The sequence below is a fragment of the Acanthisitta chloris genome, unplaced genomic scaffold, assembly GCF_000695815.1.
Source record: "Acanthisitta chloris isolate BGI_N310 unplaced genomic scaffold, ASM69581v1 scaffold9688, whole genome shotgun sequence".
In the NCBI taxonomy this organism is placed as follows: domain Eukaryota; kingdom Metazoa; phylum Chordata; class Aves; order Passeriformes; family Acanthisittidae; genus Acanthisitta; species Acanthisitta chloris.
Window position 1 is genome coordinate 74,464 of NW_008686538.1, and position 26,630 is coordinate 101,093.

Here is a 26,630-nt window from a genome sequence, read left to right on the forward strand (position 1 = left end):
CCAAGGAAATAGATGCATGAAACTGCACACATCTTTCCTGGAGAGTAAAGAAAAAGTATAGTATTCAGAGCAGGGCAGGAGCCATGCTCCAATATTGCTCTGTGCATTGAGCCACTGATTCCCATAGCTTAAAGTAAGAGTTTTTGCAAAAGCTGAATAAAAGCATAGCAATTTTCTGAGAAAGTGCAAGAAATGGCATTAATTATACGAAGTTATTGTCTACCAAAGCTGCTTTCAATCATTTTTATATTCAATAGCATGCATCATCATGAATTGGTGATAAATATAGATGAAGAAAGGTAGTGATAATGAAAGTTATACAGGTGTAAATTAGAGCATATTTTTAAACTACTATGAAGTCAGAGCTTCTGGAGATAACACAAAATTATAGGATATGTGCACATCCTAAATTGAATCCTGGAGAGTTTTGTGCTGTTGTATGCTGGTTGATTATCACTTGGGCAATGCTGTCTGGGAAAGTAACAAACCTCTATTTCCATAGCTTCCTACTCCAAACCATATTCTGAACCCCAGAGAGCCAGAGTGGGGACAGTACAAGCCCAGGGAGCCAGTGTGGGCACAGTACAAGGCATTTGTATCGGACATACTCGAGCCATGGTCACTTACTATTTGGGGAGCAGCTATGGAGGCACTGTAACCTCAGGTCCCCAGCCTCAGCCCTCTCCTCCTCAGTCCTGGAAAAGAGAATATAGAAGTAGCACCTTTAACAGAAACAAAGGCTGCTCCCAAATGTACAGAAATGGAAGAGTCAAAACCAGTAAGAGTATGACATACCTGGGCTCCTCCATCTATAGCCAGCCAGGCCCATTATGGAGATTGTAATGGTCTCAGGAAGGACTTGGTTCCACTGGGCTTTGCCCCTCTTGGGGAAAGCTCATGTAAAGAGGCCATGGGGAATAGAAATGAGGGGCTCAGGGCTGTGTCTCTCCCACTCTTTCACTCTTCAGGATGGATCTAAGTGTTGGGGGCTAACAGCATTGGACAGTACATGTGTGGTGGAAGTGAGAGTGTTGCTACTGCTACACCATTTTAGTGCCAGTCCATGTAATTTTCCAGAAGGAACAGCTCTGCAGATAAACCTTCCTGTGTTGCAGAATAAAGTACAGAATAAATCCAAGGCAGAAGGTTGCACTCAGCCCTGTGTGCTAATGAAAGGGGAATAGTAAGATTGGAAATCGTATTGATGTCTGCATGAAAAGGAACTGCAAATGGGAGCTACACTAGGGCAGTAGCCGAAAACCTGTTCAGATATCTGGGTGACCAAGGAGGAAATCAGAGCAACAAGTTGGCAAGTTTTTGGAAAGCACAGATGTGATCTGCACAGCTCGCACGAGTACAATGGAGTTGGACAAAGCAAACTGTGAGTATGATACAGAACAGAAATATACAAAAAAGGGGAAAAAAAGCATGTGTGAATGATGATTTGAGAAGTTCTGGTTCTCACAGAGTTGGGAATAGTCCTAATTTATTATCTCTGCAATAGTTTTGGTCCTGCTGTCTGTTTCAAACTGCTCTTAGCACTTCAAAACTACATTTTCTGCCCCTGCAGAGACATTTTTGTCTGCACTGGTATCTATGGCAGTTTGAACTCTGCTCACTCCAGAATTTCACCAGTAGCATCTGCCTGATGTTGGGTTGGTTTTGCAGATCAAAGTAAGGGCCCAGTCAGCAAGAAAAATGTTGTGAAATCAGCTGCAATGCCACAATGGGTGTTGATGGACAGCTGCAAGCTGGCAAAAGCTGTGCTACAGATGGGTGAACTGGGGAAAGCTGATTCCTCCAGATTTACTTGCTAAATTTGTATGTTGGTTTAACAGCACCTTACTCTCACTTACTGTGAGATTTGCTTCCCAGGGAACAAAGGGCTAGATACCAGACTGGAGACAGGGCTCTAGGATCTCCTCTCCCACCAGTGCCATGGTGGGTTAACCCTCCTTACCCCTCTCTGCAGTGGCTTCAGTTCCAGTGGGACTCCTGGAACTTCCAGCACCCCTGGCCTCCTGCAGCCTGACCAGGCATGGATGTGTGACCAAAAGCTGCTACTCTCTCCTCTTGTCATCGCTAAAAGAGAGCCATGGGTAACTCTACTAATATCACTTCACTAACTTTTTATTCCCTGCTCAAGGCAGTGACTAGCCCTCCATGAGGAGCTCACATGGCTTTGATTTCCACCCTTTCAGGCCCTTATTCCTCACCCCAGGCTTCAGTCCTCACATAGCTTCACCCCAAGCCTGGACATTCCCTTGCCCCAGGCCTTTCTCCTTGTAGCTACAACCATCCTTGTTCCAGCAGCTGTGATTCTTGCCCAAGGTCTCCATCTGTCCCTCCAGAACTTTCTGCTTTGCCCTCAGCATACCAAAGAAGCAGAGAGGAAAGTTTTCATTCTTTTCCTGAAAGCAAAGTCCACCAGAGTTCTGGGAGCAGGGAAGGTGGGGGGGATTGGGGGAATGGCTGAAAGGGGTTTTTAATATATGAAAAAAAAGGAAGGCAAAAAACTGAGGACAAACTTGGGAAAGGCTTTTGAATAACCTGGCTCTGCTGTCTCTTGCCTGAAGGGATGTGATGGCAGTGTTAGTGCAGCCAGTTGGTCTAAATGAGCAGAATTCTGGTGAATGTGTCTTAATTATTACCCAGCCATATGGACAAAGCTGCCGAAACAGCTACAGCTACTACTAATTTCCATCTTGCCTTCCTCTCACTGCCTTTTTAGAACCCCTGAACTAGATGGCTGTGCATTTACTAGTTAGACTGAGAAGGCTGAAGGTTTGATAGTCTGGGTACACTGAAGTAGGGGCTGCAGTGGCAGGGATGCCCCAGCCCCTCTTGAGGGTGCTTCCTTTTCTTATGGCCTTACAGATACAGCAAAGTGTGTGGTGTCATGACATTGCTGCACTGTGGAGCAGTTCCATCTCTGTGGCACAGCACTCCTGGAACCACCATGAGTGCTGAAGGGTGTTACAGAAGCCAAACAGCTGGGTGGGGGGAGAGAAGAAGGTCCAGCACGTTGACATTCCTTCAGCTGGTTGTCACATAGATTATCAGACCATGTAGGAGAGGACAAAGAATCCCTGTCCATTTAATTTTTCTGGAGGGATCCTCAGAGCCAAGGAAGCAGAAAGGTGTGTGAGGGTTCCTCCTCTGCTAGCTGGGGTGAACCATAGACAAGGGACTATGCTCAAGACCATATGGGGCAAGAGTATTCATATGAAACAGAGCAGAAAGAGAAACTGAGAGGGAAGGAAGAGAAGTACTTATTATGAACAGACACCAAATTAACTAAAAACTGAAAAAGATGAGCAAAATTAAAGACAAATATTCAGTTGAAAGGACAAGCAGAGAAAAAGGCCAAACAATAAAATGACAGAGGCTGAAAGCTGATGTGTTGCAGATAGTTCTGATAATTTCATAGAACTCTTAATACAAGAGCAATACCTCCAAGTCTGTATAATTTACCTAATTTCTTAGAGTTGCCCTAAGGGCTATTGTATCTGTTGTATCTGAAGAGCTACAATATCTTTTGACTTTGTGGTATGAAATACAGAGTCTGTTTTGTCTTGACTCTTTGAAGTATCCCAGACCCAGGAAGGAAATAATGGTTGTGTATAACTCCATGAACCTTTGATTTTTCAGCAGCTGTTGAAATGTTCTCCCAGTGACAGGAACAGTGAGATGCTTGGCTGTTGAGAGACAGAGCCTATGTCCTTGGGGTGCAGGTGAGCAGATAATTTGGCTGTCTGTGTAAGCTGTGTCTGTTTGTAATTGGTTGTGCTTATGTGTGACTTCAGTCTGGACAGCTCTGTGTGCTGGTTAAGGTGGGGTCAAAGGCTGTGGAACAGCATTTGGAGTGTACACAGATATTCGTGTCATTTTGAGGGTCCTCCACAGCAGAGTCTGCTCTTAGGATGTGGAGACTGAAGGTAAGGAGCAGCAGGAACACAGACTGTGAGGCTGCCACTCCAGGGGAGGGGATGGGTGAGCTGGTGCAGAAGGAGGTCAGGACCAATGGAATGATGTGGCTCATCCCCTGCACCTCCTGTGGTGATGGTGACATGGGGGACACTTTTAACTGGGAGCTTTCAAGGGACCATTTCAGCTTTCATCTAATACATCTCTAGTAAAGCTTCCGCTGTTACATGCAATTAAAATGAAGTGAAATACAATGATAGTATGTTTGAAAAAGCACTTGTAAGATTCACAGTATTTTACTGTCAGTACTTTTTAAAAAGCAGATTTCTTCTCTGGGAGCCAGGGCCTGTAGAAGAATATTCCAAAATAACCACTTTTATCAGGCAAAACAGGCCTAACACTTTTCTTCCCTGTCTCCCAGATGATAAATGTAGCTGGTGAGAATAATGACAAAGCTTTAACTTTCTCTAGACATATCCTGCTCTTAGAAAACTGCCTGTTGCACAAAGTCTATCCAAGGCAGAGGCTAGATGTGTGCTGGATGTGCACTGAGGCAAAGGAACATGCAAAAAGGGTAATGATATGTACAAAGTATCTGGAAGGAAGAAAGGCTGGAGGGTTTTATGCATGAGGTATGAAAAGGAACATGGAGGTGGAGGAGTAGGAGGGAATGTGAAGTATCCCTGGATATATGCACAGGAAGGAGAGAGGATTTATTTTATTTTCTATTTGTGCAGAGGCAGATGGGAGCTAAGGGAAGTTGTGTGGGACTGTGGGCACCCACAGCATGTAGCAACATGGTGTTGCTAATGGACAATCCCTGGACCCCCTGTATTCCCAGGTCAAGCAGTGAAGCTGAGCATGAGTAGGATAACTTCAAAATAAATGTGGTATATTACTGCACAGCTTTAAATCTCCAGAATGATCCCATGGTAACACTGTCTCTGGGCTTCCTATTATGTATTCAGATACAACAATTAAAATAATGTGATATAAAAAAAGAAAGTCATAATCATGAAGTTTGGGAACACCACATGCTTCAGCTGTGTGTGCCAAGTGTGTGTGGAAGGGCTGGGAGGATGTGACCAAGGAGAGAATTGTTGGGGGTGAAATTGTGTAATGTGGTGAGGGCAAGAGGAGTCAAAATCAAACCCACAATCCACATGAGATAAAGAGGTTCCTGTCCTCCAGGCCACCAGTGTGTTTTGCTATTTACTGTTTCAGAGAAGGCAGCAGTGGTACTTTAAACAAAGTTTCCTTAGCATTTCCCAATGTAACTCAATATGCTGTTCCTTATCATTCTGCCAGGCTCTTCTCTGCACTTCTCACTTCAGTTCTTTGTCTGCTTTCCCTCCTGAGTGCTGATTTCTCCTGAGGCACATACTGACCCTTCCTCTTCATTGTCTTTGGGCTTTTATTTCTCACACAGAGAATTTTTTAGAAGTCACTGTCATCTCCAAATGCAAAATTAGGAAAATCATGATTGCTTGCATCATTTCTCTCTTCCTTCCAGACTGTCTGAAGGGTAGAGTGAAAACTGGGAAGTTAGCAAAGGAATAACTGTAACAACAGAATAGTCCTAGGGGTGGCTGGAAAATGCCTCAGCAGCTGTTAGGATTATTGGGAGGTGCTTATCACACAGGCTGAGAAAGGATGGCTGTCACATTTGTTATCTCCCCACAGTTTTACCATCTCAGAGAGGGAAAATCAGCTCACATTGGTTGCACAGCCTCTTATGAATTCCTATGTAGCTGATACATATTGCAAGGACTTGTCAGTCATGTGTTTTCATGAGCATATAAGAAAGGGCAGGCACTGGGACATCACAAAATTTAAGAAAAAAAAAAAACAAATCAAGGAGGACCTTTTGCGTTTGCCTTTAACCCACACCTTCTCCAGGTATCTCAGAGACTCCACCCACACTGGAGTGGGTGAGAGCCTGGATGGTCTGAGACTAGCAGAGTCCATGAAAACCTCCCCTGATCCAACGACTGACTGCACTGACCTTTCTCTGAAGTACTTGATGGCTTCCTGGTCTAGGAAGTTCTGCTCTTCTCGAAAGCCCTGCTCGAAGATTTTGCGCTTGTGTCTGAACTCAATGACAGTCTTAGTGTAGGAGTTGAGGGTGGTGACAGAGGCAGCCATGCAGCAGGTGAAGGAGCCCCATGCCAGACTGTGGAGAGAGAAACCAGCAGACACAGCTGGGTTAGCACAGCAGCTCATGTTGTATTTCTGACATAGAGGCACACATACACAGGCTGTGACCAGGCAGGTCTGTCAGTGGTGACAAACCTGTTCTTCTATCTTACCTCAAATGACCTGGTGCTCATGCTCAGGCATGCAGGCAGGAGCCTGGGCTAGGGGCTGAGCACCACGGTCATCCCGTGGAGAGCCATGTGGCAGAGTGCTAACATGAACACCCAGTGCACTCCAAGCCAAACACCTCCTGATGGCCCTCTGAAATGCTGCAGAGCCTTGCAGACAAGTGCTTAAATCTATATACTCCTGGAAGGAGTAATGCCCCAAAGATCATTATTTTGGACCAGGGGAAGTTGTCCAGCATCTATGGGAAATCGACTGTACAATGCTACTGCAGGGATGGTTTCTAATCTGGGGGGTTTTATGCCTTCATTAGACTACTGTATTTCCTTCTTCCCTGGCTCATGGACATTTCTAGCATTCTTGGCTTATATCTGGTCTCTGAAAGCCTGACCAGAATAGAAAACAGCACTTCTGTTTTGAGGAGATACCCAACCTGAGGATCTCCTGACTGACCCCCTCAGTGTGCAGGCACTGCCAGACAATCTTGGTCAGCCAGGGACAGGACACCTGCAAGTACCAACCAGGAGCACAGGGAGAGAGAGGGAGAAGGAAAGTGGAAGGAAAAAAAAAAAAAAAGACTGGCTTCAATGCCAAACTGAACAGCAGCAAGTGTTGTCTTGGGTGTCCTGGCAAGGAGCAGCAGCTGGAGCTCTCTGCTCTCTGCTCATGGACAGGGATTCCCTCCAGGTTCTTCTACCCTCCCCCTACCTCACTGACCCACCTTCAGATGGGGCTGGGGGGAACTCATGGCCCCAAGGAGTTTAGATGCTTTTTGAGCATGAAATGGGGCTACAAAAAGGTGCACTGAATTCCTTTTGCCCTCAGAGCTTCTGTGTGTTCTGGCTCCCCTTGACTTCACATTCAGCTCTGGCTACACATAGTTTACAGTGGCTTCCTAGCTAACTTGGATTAAATTCATCATCTGTGACAGTGACACGCTACATGCTCCTTTTTTTCACTACTTCTATAACAAATTGGTCTGAATTATGCAGAGCAGAAGGGATACAGCCCCAGTAGCATTGTCTTATAAATACTCATCGTCAACAGAGCCCTCAGCATGAGCTGTTTTGCCATTCTGCAAAGGACCTGCAGACAAGGAAGCAGTTTCTCGTTTCAAATTAGACACATCTTGAAAAGGAACACATATTCATGAACTGAAAAATCTGGGGGAAAATGGCTCAAGTAAACAAAAATGGTTCATTTCAATGATTTCAAAATTCAGCTCATAACAAGCCCTTCAGGGACTCCTGAGGCAGTGAGGCATGGGGAGGCAGCTCTTTCCTTGTCATTTTTGAACCCATTTGCCAGATGTAATTCAAGGAGAAGGAAATGTAGTGACCCCTGGCGTGATCAAGTTCCCTTAGGTTTCCCATGGTTGAGTGGAGAAATGGGAAGGAAACTCGTGCTAGGTGTGAGTGTCCAGGCACAGGGAAGCCTGACATGTACCTTCCTCCTACATGGAGTGTGTGGAAAAGCTCCAACAGTGGCAACCATTTCCAGCTGGGCTCCTAAACAGTATTCAGGAAGAAAACCACGATTCACTGTGCCTGGGGAATGACATTTGGAGAAAAAATTTTCTTGGAAGTTTCTGGTGGTTTCTAAACATGAACTCAGAAGTGCTGAAAGGTTCAGAGAAGGAAATACAGAATGAAGACTCAATATTTGGCATTTAGCAAATCATAATAATGAGGCAGTTGTGATAGCCGTGTTTTAGTTTTATGGACCTTGGTTAAATGTCACTTATTTCCAGGTGTGCAGAGTGGTTCTCCTAGCTGTAAGAGTTACATCCTGCCTTAGGTGAAGAGCTCTTTCAGAGCAATGCCCCTCCATGCCAGCTGTGCCCCAGATGTGGGGAACTACAGTGCTTCTGGGAGCTGAGCTCAGGCCTGGGCTCTCATGCTCCTCTGTGGCTCAAACAGTTCATGTGTTTTGTATTTAGAGGGGCTGAACTTGAACATCCACTGATTCTCAGAGCCACTGAAACCCCCTGCCTGGAGAGTCCTGACTCATGCCAGAGCACAGACCATTTGTTTTCAGCCCTTCTTAAAGAAGGCATTCAGGTCTGGGTGATGCCAGGGGAGGCTGGAGCTCTCTGGTCAGTGGTGGCTCAATGTTAGCTGGAAGGGAGAAGCCTCACTTTTACTGTATTTGACTTCCAGACCTTCCTTTTCCAGGTCTGATATCAGTCACTGGTGTGGTGTGAGGAACCCCACAGCCTCCCTCAAGCTGCTGAGCACCACTGCAGGCTGGAAATACTTCTGCTGTTCATACCCTGCCCCAGAGGAGCTGCAGCTGAACTGATGTTTGCACCTTGCCCTGTGTCCTGCATAGGAAAGTGAATTGCCTTGGAAGGTACCAAGGAGGGAGACTACCAAATCCAAGAAGCTGCTTTGGGGTGGAGCTCAGCTGTAACTAGGGTGACCCCACAGATGCTGAGGAACCATCTCAGGAAAATGGGAAGAGTGGAGGTTGCTCCCAAATATTTTCCTGTTTGTGGGAATCTCCAGTGTCCTCCACAGTGAGACTAACCCAGGGGCAGTGCTGGTGTTTGAAGAGCAGCCTGTGGTGCCCTGGCTGTGGCTGCTCTGGGGCTGGGCTGGGGTCAAGAGAGCAGCCAGGGCTGCAGCTCCATCTCCCATGGCTGGAATGAATGGGCCCAGGGAGATCTTGTCATGTCCCATGGGACCCACGAGCCTGTGGTGCCTGCTCTGAGATGTGGAGGCTCTTGGCTTGCACAAGATGAAGGAGAATTAGCTAATGAGTGTTTATCACTTGAGACATTTAACAGCATTCTGAATTTTGAGTCTTGCAGGAAATTATAGAATAGATTACTGAAGACAAATATGCCTTATTATTAAAATATATTGAAAATTATACCATTATGATGACAGAAGTGAAATATGAATGCAGTATATTTATAAGCTCATCATCACATACAATAAATATTCATTATTGAGGCAGAAAATAAGCTGTATTTTAAATATAATGTGATTTATACTTTGTAGCATGTTGCTAAAATGTGAGTAACTCCTCCCATGAAACACAGTGTAAAGAGGAGAGAAGGAAAGCCTAATAATTCCCTGCAGTGCTGTGCATAAGAAGTATTTGTATTTATTTATGGCTGTTAGCAAAGGTTGTTGTCTCTGCTTTGAGATGGAAAGAAAATAATATGCTATATTTAGAAATGACAAAAGGAAAAGTATTTTCCATATCCATCCAAAGAAGCTGATGCCTCTAGAGGAATGGGGATGTTGTTTGCAGGTATTTTTATGCTCCAAAGCCTCCTGTTCTTGTTAAGCTTCTTATAAACTTGCAAGCAATATAGCACAGTTGGTGTGTCTTGGCCAAATTATTTTTATATGATTTTTAGAAGATAAATGGGAAGGGTAAAAAAAAAAATACTGCCTTGTCCATTTTCCCAAGCCTTCTCAGCCCTGATGCACAGGGAAGTCTCACAGAGCCAGGGACACTGTGACTTCCCCTGCCACGCTGAGAGCTGCACTGTAAGGTACAGCTGAGCCATCAATTAAAAACCAAACCCCAAACCAACAAAAACGCTAAAAGTCTCTGAAATGTCATGGCAATTATGTACCTAAATTGAACTGTAATGAGAGTGCTCAATCTGTGTTTGGTAATTGTGGGTGCTGTTTATTTACAGATGCTCTGTACCTGCAGATAGGCACAGCTGCTGCTCACAGCCACTGTAAGTGTCCTGCACACCTCAACCATCCCACAGCCCTGGGGGTCTGTGCTCCTGGGGAGCTGTAAATTCACATATGTGTTCCTGGAAATTTGAGGTGATACAATCTCACGACAGACTCCAAAAAGAAAAGAGGTTAACTGGTGGTGACACTTACCAGAAGGACCATCCATAGTCCCAGGAATGTGGTCGCCAGTCCTCTGGCCCAAGGCTGACTGTCACTTGGAAAACTTGAGTATACATCATGTGTGCCACCATCCCCAAGAGACCTGGGAAGCAGGGATTACAACAGGAATTTTTGTGCTAATGGTTTTTATAATTCTTGAGATTAGCTAGTGCTGGAACTGCTCTGAGAGCTCCAAGAAAGTCTTTGTTGTACTTCAGTGCCTCCTGTTCTAACTGTGGAGGAGGGAGCTGCATGGGCAGAGGGAAGATGTGACTGAGAGCTCGTTATTTTACATCATACTGAATTCTCAATTAAAAGACGAGTTAAACAAAGAAAATTGTTGAAGAAAATGTTGCACAATTAGCATCACCACCAACCTTGCTGCTGCAAAACAGGGGTGAGCCACCCACCAGTTATCCCACTTAGCCCATTGCAGACAGGCCTCAGGTGAGAGCACGAGCAGAGAGGCTTCTGTAGGCAATGCAGTCTGAATGTGTCAACGCCAAACAATGATATGTTGTCTCAACAGTTGCTAAGATCTATAAATTTGAACACTTACAAAACACTTGGAAGTTACGCAAGGAAGCGAAGTGAGCTCCGTACTCCTGATGATGAGTGGTGAGAGGACACCACAGGGATACTGCTGGAGGACAGTGCTGCTGGTGCTTGATTTTGTGACACTGTTAAGAGTTTGCTGAGGGAATTGGGTGAAGATTAGACAGTGTGTTAGTCACTGCAGCCTCCCTGATGTTAAACAGGACTGCAGCTAAATCACAGGAGGGCCTGAGTTTGCTCTGCCACTTAGCTGGCCAGAATGGTTCCTCAGCTTAAAAAAACCTGCCTGAGCTTTATGTTTAGACATTTGGCTGAGGAAAATCCAAGCCCACTTTTCAAGCAGTGGTTGACCACAAGCTCTGGTGCTTGGAGTATTTTCTAGCTGCAATAATTTGGGATGTGCCTGCCTCGGTACCTGATCCCTGCTGAGCTCAGGGAAAAGTGTGGGTTCAGGCAGTTAGCTAGAGAGGGGGAATGGTGATCACATCACAAATAGTCCTTGGGCCTACAGATATCAGGAAGCCTCTTGTGCTGCAGTGACAGTTCAAGGCACTTCGAGATACTGCCATTCTGCCACAGTGGGGTACAGTGAGGTCCCATATGTTACACTTTGCACCAGTCACTGGTATTTCTGACCACCTTCTTTTTTCCATGGTTGCCCTATCTCCCTGTGGAAGGTCCTGGTTTACCCTCCCCATCCCCAAATTTTGATTCTTCTTTCCTTCTCACTCTCAGAGTCTAAAGCACTTCATTAGTCTCCCGTGGAGGTGTGTGGATGACTCAGGGCAGTTCTGGGGGAGGGAAGTCAGGAAATGTCATGTTTGTGTTGTGGGCATGTTTAGCAGGACCTTCAGCAAGACAAATGCTGTATTTGATACAAACAACTGCAGAGGCTGAAAGAAGACATTCTGTTACAAGCAGCTGTGGTGATTTGCTCAGCTGCCTCGTGTTGGAGTGACACACTGCAAAGTCAGGAGGTGGAAAGAGCAATTCACTCCAGGAGGAATGCTACTTGGGCAGGGTGGGTGGCCTAATGGGAGCCCAGCAAACTGGTACACACCTTGCTTGTTTCTGCCTATATTTAATTTCCAGAATGCACTGGGAGCTTGCTGTACTTTTTAAATTGATGGATTTCTCTTCAGCTGACAGGTATGCCTTGATCTGAAGTTTGGGGGTTGCTGTTTCTATACCTACTGTCAGTAATTTTTCAACCTTAAGAAAATATTACAGCCTGCCCTGAGACATAGTCCCTGGGTGCCAGCAGGAGGTTTGACAAAGCCAGGATGAGCTTCAGCAAGGCTGAGCTGCTCTTCTGTCACACAGACCCTTAATGGGGTTTCAGCAGTGTTCAGACCTGTCCCTGTGTGGGAGGCCAGGATGACAGTCCACTGATACAGATGACTACGAGGTCACCAGCAAGTCCTGCTCGAACACAGGGACCACAGTAGAAACGTGTTCATTGCTTTCTCTGCCAGGATCTGTACACCTGGAGGTGCTGTCAGTGGGGTGATGCCATGTACAATCTACAGCAAAGCAACACGAGTCTTTTGTTGTGCTGCTTCATGCACTTTTGGTTTGGTTTGGTCTAGTTGAGATGTGCTTTGTGAAGTTCTCCATGGGGATATCCTATGGCCCTTTTTCTCCACGGGGATCCCATCTGGTCCTTTTTGTTGTGCACTTAATGTCACATTTTGGCTAAAAGAAACTGCCTGTGACATGAGTCAACACATGCTGTATTTACAGGCTCTGTCCCTCCAGCTGGCTGCCTGAGGCTGGGCAAAGAGGACAAAATGCCTGGATGCCCACCCACCTGGAGCCAGGGCAAGAGGTGTGTGGAGATGGAAAATCCTGGTAATGTGGTTGGCTGGAGTGGATAGGAGTGCAGAAACTGTTTGAGATCATGAGCCTTGCAGGACCAGAGCTGTTTCTAAGGTGTCAGTAAGGGGAGAGATTGAGACACTAAATTTGGAAAAGACAATATATTTTAAAGCATTCCCAGATCATGGAAATATTGTTTATGGAATATATCACATGAATTAAAATGCTTTAGTATAAATATTACTTGAGAGACATATGTAAGTGTTTTAGCTTGTGTGAGGTTAAGAGGGATACCAAAATCATGACATTGTAGGGTTTTTTAAATGGCTCATGGGAGGTTAAGGAACAGCAATAAGTGACCACACCATTAGGATATTTTTCCCTTGAGCTTTAGATGTTGAGCTATGAGAATATGAAGATCTCACTGAACTTTTAGGAGGGAACTCTAGCATGAATTTAATGAGAGTTGTTATGGTCCAATGCAAAGTCCTCTTCATTACCCCATTTCTACTGAGCTATGTCATTATAAATATGCTAAGCTGAAATAAATAGAGTTGTCTTCTTTCTTCTGATATCCCTGTCACTGGAAAAACCAGCTACAGTGTGTTGGGGTTTGGGGCTTTTGCTTCTTTCTATTCTTCTATGCTTTTTCCATGTACAATTTTGAAGTTTATATTTGGAGCACCTTGGCAATGTACATTAAAATAGAAAGATGTGTAGGAAAGAAAACTTCAGCATTCTTAAAAATCTTTCTTCACCATTAACTACAGTTTTAAAGACAGAAACAGCATGGAAGTAATTGCCTGAATGCTGAAGAATTCCATGTGGTTTGATTTTGAAAATTGAACTGATTTTTTTTTTTTAAATCCAAATTATATCCGAAGCAGAAAAACAGGCTTTAGCAGAAAAATATACTTTAGCTGTTCTGACCAGATTTTTTGTCATCTCAGCTCTCCTTCTGATCTTTTCTTGATTCATTCTTAATTCACAATTTGCAGCTACCCCTGAAGATACAAACTCCTTCACAGGGTGTGCACTGCCTGCTGTAATAGCTTTCCTCTCCAAATGCAGGAGAATGAAATGCACTTTTCTGCAGAAGTCCTTTCTGCCAGAGGGGTCCATGCAGGAGTGCTCACACGAGCCAGCTGAGGCTGCTGCTCAGATAAATCCTGGGAAGTGAGTTTTTAGCCAGAAAAAACTTCACAGGAGTGAAGGAGCATGTAACTAACTGCAGGTTCACATTTCATAGCTTCTTTTAGAGAAGTGAATTCCTCAAGTTCGTATGCTGAAGGGCTCCAAGTACAGACTGAGCATGAAAATAGCCTGAAACAGTTGTTCTGAGAGATGTACATGTCCCCACATTACTCTTGGGGTTGCTCCTCAGTGTGATTATCAGAACCCTTTTCATTCTCAGTATTGCTAAAGAACAGGACAGGCTTCTTCCTTTGGTTGGAAGCATCCAACCCTCACCTACTTCCAGGATAAACACAGGAAAAAGAATTTTCTACACTACATGTTTTTAATTTTCTGTTGGAAAATGAGTGTGATGATGCTGCAAATGGAGCTCAGGCTGTAGCTGTGGTAATGGCTGTGCAGGCTGGGGAAGGATAATTACTGCATTGCTGTTGTGAAATCAGGAAAGAGGCAAATTTATCATGCAGTCCTTGTGCCAAAGGAACAAAAATTACAGTGAAAACTGCAGTAGCTAAATAAGGGTAAGAGTGTCTTGAAGCCCCCGGGCTTTATCCTTTCAAAGTTATAGAGTTTTGCTTTGTGTTGGCTCCTCAGGTGAAAGGGAAAGGGAAGGTTCATACCTGAAAGCACAGTGAAGACAGCAGCAAAGGCATTTAACTTGAGCCCATCTATCACACTGCTTGAATGAAAGAGCTCGAGGCACATAAGGCTGAACCCGACGACTAACAGCATGATGTACAACACCTCAGATACTACTGATAACCACAGGACACCTGCAATGCACAAGAGCAGCAACCAGTCACTTAGCTGGTAAGTACTTTCAACAGGTTAAAGTCTGTAAAAATTGATAAGGAAATCAGGAATATCAAGGAACAACTACGGATTAGGAATTTTTTTTTTGTTCAAGTTGGTTGGTCTTTAAGGTCATCAATTGTAATTGTTCTCTAAAGTGTTTAGCACACACCAACTGTCTATTAGGAAAAATTTCTTCACTGAGAGAGTGACTAAGCATTGGCACAGGCTGCCCAGGGCAGTGGTGGGGTCACCATCCCTGGAAGTGCTCAAGAAACACGTGGACATGGCACTTCACAGGCTGGTTTAGTGGGCATGGGGATGTTCAGTCAAAGGTTGGACTTGATGATTTTGGAGGTCTTTTCCAACCACAGCCCAAACTCTGAAAAGCAGAAGTGGTGAATGAAGATGTGGAGAGTGGCAGAGAGTTACAGACACTGTTGAGAGAACAAGCTGTTGCCCAGGATCTCAGCTTGGCTAAAGAACCTCTTCGGTGTCTCTAGAACCTCTTACCTCCTCTCACCCAAAGCATAGCACACAGAATTCATTTTCCCTCCCTGTGCCATGGCTTAGGTGAGCACAATCCAGCACATGTAAAGGTGATGGCACAGGGCACCTGACTGACTGGGAGCTGGTGGGAGCTGAACAAGCTTGGATGGTCTTTTTCACAAGGTTGTTCTGAGAAAATGTTTTCAGTCCAGGGTTTGAAAACCTTGTCACAGCATTGTGTTGAGGGCCATTATTAGAAACTCTTCCACAGAACTGGTGTCCTGCAGAATGACTGTTCTGACTTGGGGTGTTTGGATCCATGGCACAGGGCTATGTTGCTGGGACTAATATGGAAACTGCCAGAATAACAGCAGGGTGGAGACAGTTATTTATAACAGGCTCAGCTGAAGAGCTGCAGAGAGAAAATTCAGTCTGGCTTCTGTTTCCTCAGCCCTTGGGTACAACCCTCAGAGAAAGGGCAGAGCTGAGGTGCCCTGTTGGAGCTCTGCAGGACGTTGGGGTTGTGCACTGGTCAGTGGGTCTGGCAGTGTGTGGCAGTGGCTGGCAGGGACTGATTCATCCCCAGTGGATGCCACATTTGGAAATTTCAGCACAAAACCTTCAGGAGGATCTGCTGAGTCTCTTAAAGCCACCAAGCCATGGGGTAAATTGGGGAGGATGGGAACAGATGATAATATTGAGTCCCTGCCCGATTTCCAATTGCTGTTTCAGCACGAGAATCTGCTAGAATTCTCCAATACATTTGCTATCTGATTGCTAGAGAATTCACCTGGAAACAATGAGTAGTGATGGAAAATTTCAGCCTAAGCGGTTGAAACATGGGAAGTTAAGCATCTGAAGACAATGGCTTATATTAGAAAATGTTGGCTGTAACCATAGAGACTGCTCCAGGCTTCACTTCTATTAGTACCTTCTCTCCTCACTGTGAGAGCACATGTGTGATAATGCCACAGTGAAGCTTATCAAACCAGATAGGCAGTTTCACTTTTATCAAACATTTGAGTATCCTCTTGGTGACCAGGTTGATCCCAGCTCATATTTTGTCTGGGAACTTGTCTTAATAATTACACCTAATTACTATGTGCTATTTGTTGTTGCCACCATATCTGACCTTTCCAGTTCTTAAATTTAACGACAGAGATAGCAATAAATAAACCTTTTAATTGTTTGCTGTATGTGCAATATTGCATCTATCAACAGCAAACAGCTGCTTATCTCACTCCTATTAGTCACTTTGGTATCAGGCAGCTGGCACACTCTTCCAAAAAGAAATGCAAGTGAGAGAGAGCAAGGGTGTTGTTCTGTGATACAACAGGATTAAGAAAGGATTTTTGCCTCATTTTCTCACCACCAGTAGTTTCTATGAGGAGAGAATGACAAAATGATTTGACTATCAAAGAATGAGATGATGTAAACCTGACCCATCAACTGAGGCCACAGAGAGCCCTAACTAATGAGTTGTAATTCATTCAGCCCAAACTTGGGAGGTTATTACAACATACCTGCCCAGAGGTTTGTTGTTCTGTTTCATCTCTTGAGGATATCCACTGGTGGTATCTACACACCAGGACAGTGCTGTAATAGTGTCTGCAGCTCAAGGCTGTGGTGTGGCTCTAGCTTTGCTTCCTTGGGGGAACAACTGGCTGCAAGGTTGGGCTCAAAGGGTTGTAGTCAACGGGGTAACATCAGGCTGGTGGCAAATCACTAGTGGTGCCCAGTGTTGGTGCTTTTTATCAATGACCCAGATACAGGAGTTAGGCACGTGCTAACAAAGTTTACTGATGATACTAAATCAGGAGGAGACATTGAGTGCCTTGAGAGAGGACAGGTCTTAGAGAGGTCTTGGAAGATTTGAGTGCATCACCGTCTGTATGAAATCTAACAAGGGCAAAGGTTGAATTCTGCTCCTGGGACAGTGGATGTACCTATAGGCTGGGGGCAAGAGGCTGGACTGTATCCCTGCAGGAGGGAATAGGGGACAAGAAGCTGGACTGTATCCCTGCAGGAGGGAATCTGAGGGTTTGGTTGATGGCCTGGGGGTTCAGTTGATGTACACAGCTGTATACACCTATAAAACAGTGCTTGAAGCTGCATGCTGGAGACACAAGTGTAATGTGCTTGAGAAATTGCAGCAAGCTACAGAGATGCACATGTCTCCATGGGAGGATCTGGGTTAATGTGTCCAGAAGGTGAGGGATTTTTGCTAGAGGAAGCCTTGGGAGGGACAGGAGAGCTCTGGGAGGTGAACCTGGAGGGCATGGGGGGCAGCTGGTTTCCTTAACCCTCCTGGGGAAGGAGAACAGGAGGAAAGTACACCTGACTGTGTGTTTGGTGCCACAGGGAGTGCATTGTCTTCCCTGACCACAAGGCTAGGAGAAGAGTGGTTTTGCCAGCAGGATAACCTTGCAAGGAGATGATGAAGAGCTCAAAGAGATGTGAATTTTGCTCTCCTGTGAAAACTTTTTCTGAAGAGACACAAAGACTGGGTGAGTTTGCTGTGGAAGACATGGTCAATTCTTCCTTCTCTTTTTGGGCCCTATTCCTATCTGCAAAGGAACTCTATGTCTAACTCTCATGTCTTATTTCATGGTGTACACTGAAGAGGCACAGGCAGGTGCCCTGTGCCTCTTTTAAGTGTATCTAATGTGAGGAAGGTCAGCCCCACATGCAATGTTTGCACTATTCTGGGTATGTCCTCTCCTGCCTGCTTTGATTTTGAATTTCATCTGCAATAATAACACCTAGAAAATGCAAACTGTGTCTGAATTTTGCATCTTCCTGTGGCTGCCTGAAGTAGAACAGTTGCTCCAGGTTATTAATTCAGGAGGCAACATCTTTCTATTCTGTGCTGATGGTGAAGTGATCTCCCACTGCTCCTCTCTCAACATGAGATTCATGAGGCAGTCACTTGGCATCACTTCTACTTACAATCTCTTTACAGCCTCCTTCCTGCAAAGTAGAGAGGTCCTTCTCTTGAGGAGACCTCAGTCATTCCAGGTGACAAGGAAGAAGCTCTCCAGAGGATTTTTCTCTTTTCCAATCTTCTCTGCTGTCACCTTTTCTGTCTGTCTTACTTCCCTCCAGCCTGTGTCCTCTGCCCCAGGGACCTGTCCAGCCTAACTCAGCTTTTGTGAAAAACCTTTCCTTCAGAGGAGTCAGCACTTGATTCACTTGGAGAGTCCTACCCAGATGGCCATATCTGAGGATCTGTATTCTCATAAATCCCCAAATCTCTCTCATTTTTTGGTCTTTGTCCTGTTTATGCATTTTCCTTGCCTGTTCATCAAACCAAGTGCTGCGTGTGCACAGAAGGTGCTGTGGGTTTGGGCACAGAGCTCAGCTGGGCTGTGCCTCCTGTGCCAAGGACATTCCCTGTTAATGCAGGAGGATTTCAGGCCCTGACCTGCCTCCTCCTAGCTGTGTGCAGTGATTGTCAGAGCGTGTGTCACCCCTGCTCACTGTGTAGGAACTAGTGCTGTGACATTGTGGCCACCTAGGAAAGGAGAGTATTTTACTTTAAAACAAAGCTAAATCAAAACTGATTTCACTTGCACTCCCACACACATTCTCACAAAGATGAGTATGTGCAAGGAGTCCATCCTGCACACAGCACCAAGACACAGTGTTTTCAGTCCTTTCCAGGATTCCCTGAACTAATGCAGATGATGCCACCTGTTGAGTCCTCCTCATGTGTTCTGGGCTTTTTGTAGGAGCACAAAAACGTGCTAGGTTTGCATGTTCCTTTTTGTCCTGGACAGGAGCTGACAGTGCTCTGTCTTGCTGTCCTGTCACATCTCTGTTGCACATCATGATTTACTTATTGTTCTGTATCTCTCATCTTGGTGCCTGAGAATCATAGAATCATAGAATCAACGTTGTTCTGTATCTCTCATCCTGGTGTCCGAGAATCATAGAATCATAGAATCAACCTGGTTGGAAGAGACCTCAAGGATCATCGAATCCAACCCTACCGGGGTTACTAGCCCATAGGACTAAGGGCCACATCCAGTCTCACCTTGAAAACTACAGGTAAGTGACCACTGGGATCTTGATGACCCCTGAGGTTGGTACCATCACCACCTTCTATTCTAATACACCTGTTCCTTCCATTTTTGACCCTGATGCTTCTACCCCAACCAGTCTATCACCTCCTCAGCAGTGCTGCTGACAATGACACACTGGATCTTTGCTCCTGCCCCACAGATATGTCACAGGTGAGATTGTTCTGAAGCTAAACATCAACTATGAAGCTCTTCCTGGAGGTAAAGGGGTCAGCATCTTCAGGACAACCTCCTTGTAAAGCAAAAGCACTGAAAGTCCAGGCCCTGGGCCGAGCTGCTCACCTGGAAATTGAGATGGCAAAGCTGGCACTCACGGGAAGATTTCACATAAGCAACTTATATCATAGAGCTCCTACCTCAGGGGGAATCATATTGCTTTCATATCACCTGATCTCAAGGCAGGTTGTCATCTATATGTTCACCAGCATTGCCTAAAACAGAAACACAGCCCTGTGGGAAGCATGTTTTGAATCTGTGCTTCTGTCACTGTCAGAGATCCTGGTTTCACAAGAAGACTGATGAGCCAACTGGGACATTACTGAACTTCTTTGTCTCTGAGCTTTTCTTATTTCCTCAAAAATGTGATAAGAGACTGTCTTCTCTGTGAATATCATGGTGAGAAGCATCAGTGCCACTGCAGCAGCATCATCACATGCCAAGGAAGTCAGTCTTACAGAAAGCCCAAGCAAAGTGAGCATGCTCTTCATTGTGACTGAAACCATCCCAGTTACCCACACAATCACTGGGATTTTGGGAACTCAAGTACGTCACGAACCACCTGACTAGGTCTGTCCCTTGCCTTTCTGCCAGACAGTGGAGGGCAGCAGCAACATTTTGAAAGAAGGTTTATAGATTCTCAGTGCATCTCTGCAGAAGTTGGTGATCATGTTGAGTGCATCGGCCACAGACAAGCTGTTAACTAAAGGATGTTGCTGACAGTCCTGAGTGAACAAAACAAATGGAGTATTTTTCTGACAATGTGGTAAAGAACCTTAGCCTGAAGTGAGTTTCACAAAGTTCATCACAAAGCCTGAGTTCATTTCAAGTCAGCCCTGATCACTGGGGAAGGCACTGGAAGTGAACACGCTGTCACCTCTCACCAAGGAGCACTCTGAGTCAGGGATCTCCAAGGCTGAGTTTCCTTTCAAACAGAAAAAAGTCATAGGAACTTGAGTCATTGTACCACCCTTGAGTGAATTCCTGGTGGAGGAATCCAACAAACAGTGTGGTTAATGCCTTTCAGGAAGATTTGAGCTGATTTTAACTGTTTGGTACACAAGTTAAGGAGTCTAAATGTGGATCTGTGGTAACTGTTGTTGCTCTTGGTTGATGTGTTGGTATACATCTGGCCTTCTTCCTCTGGAATGAGAAACACTAAGGGCCATCCACATTACCCTGAATGAAAATACATATCAAAAGGGCAAATATTCTTCATTCAAATCCACTGCTGCTTCCTGCAGCAAAAAAGTCACAGTTGCCAACTTTATCTTTTCCATGAGAGTGCTCTGGTTAAACTGGGCACAGGAATGTCAAGCCTGACACATTCTTCTGTGCTCTTTCCCCACAACTTGCAAAGATGATTCTTGGTTGTCTTGTGTTGCATTATTAAACTCATTCTCAGACTTGTTAGCAATTTGGACTGAAGCACCAAGAACTTCGATATCATCTGAATGGGATTAAGTGCAGCATGATAAAAAAGCATTTACTGCTGTTTCTGCAACCACAATGTTCAAAATTTCAATTACTTTTGAGATTAATCCAGCCAACAAATCAGCTCTAGAGACTCTAAAGTCTCATCTGTACCTCCTACCACCTACAGTCACATTCAGACATGGAGTTTTGTGCTTACTTGTCAGCGAATTGGGAAAGTTGATTTTTGTTGCCAGCTCACTATGCCAACAGTTTCTGGTGCCAGATTCTGATGTCTTATCTCCAGATGAAATAATGATATTGAAATCCTCTCCTGGATGCTTCTCCAGGCTGGTCAGATCATGAAAACCACTGTCAAAGATCCAGTGCTAGTGTATGCTCTCAAGGCAGCATTGAAGAGGTGGCCAACAGAGGAATTGCTGTAAGAGTTCAAAGCAATTTTAATCCATAAACATGAGCTGTTTGCTCTTAAAGGATTTCTTCAGGGAAAACCATATTGCTATTCCTGAAGGAGATTGCTGAGTCATGTGAAGTATGTCATACACAGCACAGGCAAGGATTGCGTGCATGAAAATGTCAGTCATGCTTATTGGCCAGTGGCTTGGAAATTATGACAGCATGAATAAAACCATAAATGAATGCACCACCTGGTGCCTGCGGAACCCCCAGCCCCCCAGGGCAATGCCCAAGAAGAAATGATCTGGAGCCTGTATTGATTTCTGAGGGCCCTTTCAGACAGAAAATTAGCTTCCTAATTGGGTTAAGCTCAGATTCAGAATGCCTCAGTGGGATTTCATCTTCCTTAGAAACACCTACGGCCTCAGCCTCTGCTCCCTGCAGAAGAAGATCTGTGGCTGCTGCATTCCAGCCCTTCTCAGAGAAAAACTGCCCTCATGGCTGATGCTTCAAGGGTCTGACCACAGCAGTGTCACCTGAGCTGCCACACCGTGCAGCAGTGTCCCTGAGCAAGTAATCAGGCTGGACAATGCTGCAGGCAGCCAAAGAGGTCTTGAAAATGTTTATAGTTGCCACGTTCCTTGGAACTCAGTCTGGCTCTGGTAGTTGGAGTCCATCTGATCTACCATGAGACAACATCGCCAGTCACTCCTCTGTCAGTTCAACCTTGATCCATCTGAGAAGTTCTGATACAAGCAAGGAGAGGCTTTGTGGGTTTTTCTACATCACAGCTCCCCATATGACAAAAAACCTGCTATCTGCTGGAAGCAGTGGAGCTGAGCAATATGTGCTCCTAAATAACCATTTTGATTATCCTGCCTGACTGAGCTGAAATCCAGAGCACAGCACTCGAAGGACAGACTGAGTGCTGCATTGTTGAGCAGCTGAAGAGACATCAGTGTGCAAGCAACACTGTCCTGGAGAGTGTTCATCCACTGCCATGCTGCTAACCCAGCCACTGATGCTGTCACCTAGGGAAGAGAGTGCTCCTCTCAGCCTGTGGCTCACAGTCGTTGTCCCATGAACTGCCAGACAACATAGGGAAACCACAAGGGGCTGTGACAAGTCAACTGGGCAGATGTCATCCAATGTGGGAGGAAAAGAGCCATGTGTGAGGGCAAAACCTGGGTTTGGGGGGGGTGAATGTGCATAGAGGCAGCCAAGGTTCAGGTGTTGTTCCTTCTTTCTGCAAAAACACTTCCCTATTCTCCTTGGTCTCCCTTCATACTGCAGCAGCCAGGGAGAGGGAGGGTTGTTGCACTTGTTCACATTCCCTGCAACAAAAAGTTATGCTCATGTGCTTCCTGGTCTGTGTTTGCTGTCCTTATGTTTCTTGGTTCTGGCTGACATTGTTCTGTTTTTCCAGACTTAGTGGCTATGTTGGAAATGACACCTGGATTTCACTTGAATCTCTCCCCTTCACATCCAGTGCAAGAGAGAAGAGAGGAAAAAATAAGGCAAATGGGTACACACGCTGAGAAATGTTGTGCATATTGGCTGGGAAAAGCAGTAATGTAGTCTTGAAAGGGCCATGCAAACCTCACTCCTCCTCTCCCAGTGGCATCCTGATGGTTCTAGTCATTTGCTCATTTTTGCTACTCCAATACTGGGAATTTCCCACAACTATTGAAGTGATGAGTAAAAAATGGTGAAAGGAATAAACACTGAGCATGCTGTTGTGGCTGGCATCAGGACTCAGTGCTGAGCAGTCAGCCTGTCTGCTGGTTAATGCCATCGCTTAATACCACACCATCTGCCTGCTCCTCCTGTGCTGCAGTGGGAAAACTCTGGGAGCAGAGAAGTAGACCACAGAGCTGTGAGAGACATTCTTCCAAATCCAAGTAAGCTCCGTGGTCCTAAATGCCATCAGAGATCCCAAAAACTACCTGTTATTGTAAAACAAATCAGGCAGCCAAGGTAGATAAAGGTCCAGCCAGGAGACTGCAGTTTGCAGAGCATGAGACCAGATGATGAATACCTGACACTGCTGAGGTGAGAGAGGAAGAGACAGCTGTTTTGATTTTGTTTAGCTTTAGCTCTTCATTAGTCTCTCCATTCTGAAAGATGAGGTGGAGCTGTGAACCATTTGATGGTTCTGGCATCAAGCAGATTTAATCCTGTGTATGATACTGAGCAGACTGTGGGATAGCTTTGTGCCTCTTTTTCCTCCTGTAGTCGTAATACAGTGAGCATTGCAATAGAGTGAAAAAGACCATGAAAAATATTATAAATCAGGACCATCCCAAACACCTAACCAAATATATTTGGGCTCAAAGATTCCTTTTGAAGACCTGCACCTGTGGTGTCCTTCCACCCTCAGCACTGGGCTGAGAAAGAATGATGTTCAGACCAGTGTTCTCTGTGTCTTTGGCATCACCAGCACAAAAAGCAAGACTGCTGCTTCCTTTTAGAAATTAGGAATTTAGCTTGAATTATTAACCATGGTTTAATCATTGTATGTCTGATTAGTTTTTAAAACTAACTTCAGTGATTCCCAATAGATGTGTAAGAAAGCACAGATAAAATCTTAGTAACATGTATTTTCCTGCATATTTAATCACAGCTCTGCCAACACAAGTGCACAGGTGCTTGTCTGTGTGGCTATGGACATACCCTGCTGCAGATTTAGGAAGAGTAATGCCATGAGAAGTATTCAAGACGAATACAGAGACTGTTTTGGGAAGTGTACAGTTCTTGTGGGAGATGCAGTTCCATTTCTCTTTACTGGATGCAGGTCTCTAAGTGGTTCTTTTAGAAAATCCATCTCTGTTTTTCTTCCCAGGACACAAAAAAAGGAGGTTTGTTTTTTTAACTTGGCTGTTACAAGTCTCTTTAGTCTCTTTTCCAGTCTGAAATCTGTTCTGCATTGTCCTTCCCATATAAACAAGTGTTTCCCTATTTTTTGCCTTAACTATCACTGTTCTTTCTACCTCTTTAAATCTTCTCACAACTTCTTTGAGCTGGGGCTGGCAGGGGGAGGAACCAGAGGTGCTCACAGACGGCTGAGGGTGGGTACATCATGAATACTCGTGGTGGCATGGTGACTTTTTTGTTTTGTTCTTTATTTCCTACCATGATCCTAATATTTCTTTTCATCTTAATCTCTGCAGAGCAGTGAATTAATGTTTTCATAGAAGTGTCTGTCATCACTCCAAGAACTCGATCCTGAGGGGAAAAAGCTAATTCAGAACCCATCACTATATATGTAAAGGTAGGATGACTCTTCGTGTTCACCACTTTGCATTTATCAACACTGAATATTAGCTGCCATTTGCTCTCAGTTGCTCAGTGACTGAGAAAGGTTTGTGCATAGTTCAGGGGCCCTGCACTATAACCAGTAGCTTCACAGTCCTCAAGCTTCGTTTGGTCCTTTGAGCTGAACATTTTAATGTATTTTAATCAGCTCTTGCTTTTCTTGGGTTCCCTTCTTCACAACTTTATAAAAACCACTTTTATTGCTGCTGAAGGATGCTGGATCTCTCTCTGTTAGTCACCCATACAAGGTGTCTCTTACTAGCATTTTGTATCCAGTTCCCCACTCTGCTCAGAGTAATGAGTTTCCCACTAATTTCTCCATGCTCATAAAGTTTGTCCAAATTTGAGTCTCTGCATCACACCAAGCAGAGCCTGTGCACAGGGTTTTAGAGTCTGCTCCTACTGTTTTCTGTCCTTACACCTTCTCTGCTCTCAAGTTTATCCCTGCTCTCTATGGAGCTGTCCCAATGGGTGACCACAAATATCATTCTGCATTTTTCATCTGACCATGGAATCCATCCATGGAGATTGTGTTGCTCATTAATGACACTACCTTGTTATTCTGATTCAGCTTTAGTACATGACATCTGCTTTGTCTTTCAGTGTGACTGGTATGAGACATTATTGTCCCACTAATTATCTTTCTCCCCTCAAATTTCTGGTACACCTATTATGTCAGTATCCATTAAAATCAGACATTGAGTTTCTCTTCTCATTAATTGCTGTTGGAGTGCTGGTTTAGAAGCATGTACAGAGTGGGATCAGCTTTCTCTTTCTCTGTGCTGTGGTTAGAAGAGACTTGATTTGTTTTCTGGTGTTTGCCATGTGCTACCTTAGCATTGCCAGCTACTTTTTAGACAATACAGATTTTTTATGGCTTCATCTCTCCAGGATGTCTCATCATGAGCAGTGTAGAGGACATGCAGAAGGCATTTTCTAACTCTGCCAGGACAATCTCCAATTTAAAAAGTCCCCTGTAACATTTTGGACTGTTAAAAGCTCACTGGCAATGAGCATTTTCCTTCTGCAAGGTTTTGTCTTGACTCAACCTCTGTGGTCTCTACAAAGTCTTGTTTGGTTTATGCATATGAATTTCCCTATAAATGAGTAGAAAGCAGAGCAATTCAGGCAGTTCCTGCTCTGCCATTTGTTGTGGGTATTATTCCATAGTTATCACAGCTGAAGTGAGGCCCCACTGAGCATTAGAGTAACTCAGACCAGGCTCCAGGGGGAGGAACACACCTCTGTATGCATCCAGCTGTGGTATTATCTGGTCAGGAAAGCCATTTAGCACATCATTTGAGGGGGCATATCACTACCTTTTGCTTTACATGGCTTCCAGATATAAATTTTGGCCTTGGTTTCTTCCTTTTGAATGTATTCTTCATAGCCTCTTGGAAGTCCTCTTGGGCACAGATTTGATGCAATGGGAAAGGAGAGCTAGAAGGTGCACCCAGAAGGGAGGAGGAGCACAGTGGAGTGTGTCCCAGCCTCACTGTTCTGGTTGAGCACTGCAACAGGGACATAAGTCTCTCTTACTAAATAGGTTACCCTTTATTTCTTCAGGCAGCAAAATAGTCACAAAACCTTGTTTTGTGGAGAAGATCCCAGAAGCAATTTAGAACTGAAAATCTGGTCCAGCCTACTATGACAGTTCCCTTCCAACTCCTTTTGGAGATACTTGCTATCTTACTGCTCACATCTGTAAAGCAAATTAGAAAGCAGCAGACTTTGTGGGACCCAACATCTGCTCGCTGAGAGCCCATTAAAAGTCCTCAGCACTGTAACCAGCTATTGCCCTATCAGTTCTTATCAATAGCAAATGTAAACTGTCACAAGAAAATGTTTTTTTTCTAGTTATTATCTACCATCACGAAGCTGATTTTGTTAAGCAGATTTGGCACTAAGAACCAGCAACAGCTAATAAATTCAATGTTAGGCTTATGAGGTTCTGACAGATTGCTGGCAGCTCCCTTAAATGCAGGAAAAAGCTCTCCTAGTGTGGGTTGGAAATGCTTATTTATACCATACTGTGGGTCTGTTTGCCCCAAATTTTGCTGCCTCCTTTCAGTAGATGTCATTGGTGAGATATATGCAAAGGGTATAATAACTGATCAGAGATACAGTCAGTATCCAGCTACACTGGAGATCAGCACTAATGGATAAAGATAGGAAGCTCAGCCAGAAACTATTAGAATTTTAAAGCCTTTTTGTATATTTTTAC

At 44.7% G+C, this 26,630-nt stretch overlaps 1 protein-coding gene across 1 annotated transcript in view; it reads right to left on the reverse strand.

Annotated features, from left to right (window-relative positions):
• GSG1L (GSG1-like) overlaps positions 1 to 26,630 on the reverse strand; it is a 53,358-nt gene that overhangs the window by 7,949 nt on the left and 18,779 nt on the right. The window contains exons 3-6 of the mRNA XM_009080195.1: positions 14,303 to 14,455; positions 10,107 to 10,218; positions 5,933 to 6,100; positions 628 to 695 (exon numbers count right to left, since the gene is read on the reverse strand). Of these exons, the coding sequence (XP_009078443.1) occupies positions 628 to 695; positions 5,933 to 6,100; positions 10,107 to 10,218; positions 14,303 to 14,455 (501 nt within the window). The remainder of the gene's footprint in view (positions 1 to 627; positions 696 to 5,932; positions 6,101 to 10,106; positions 10,219 to 14,302; positions 14,456 to 26,630) is intronic.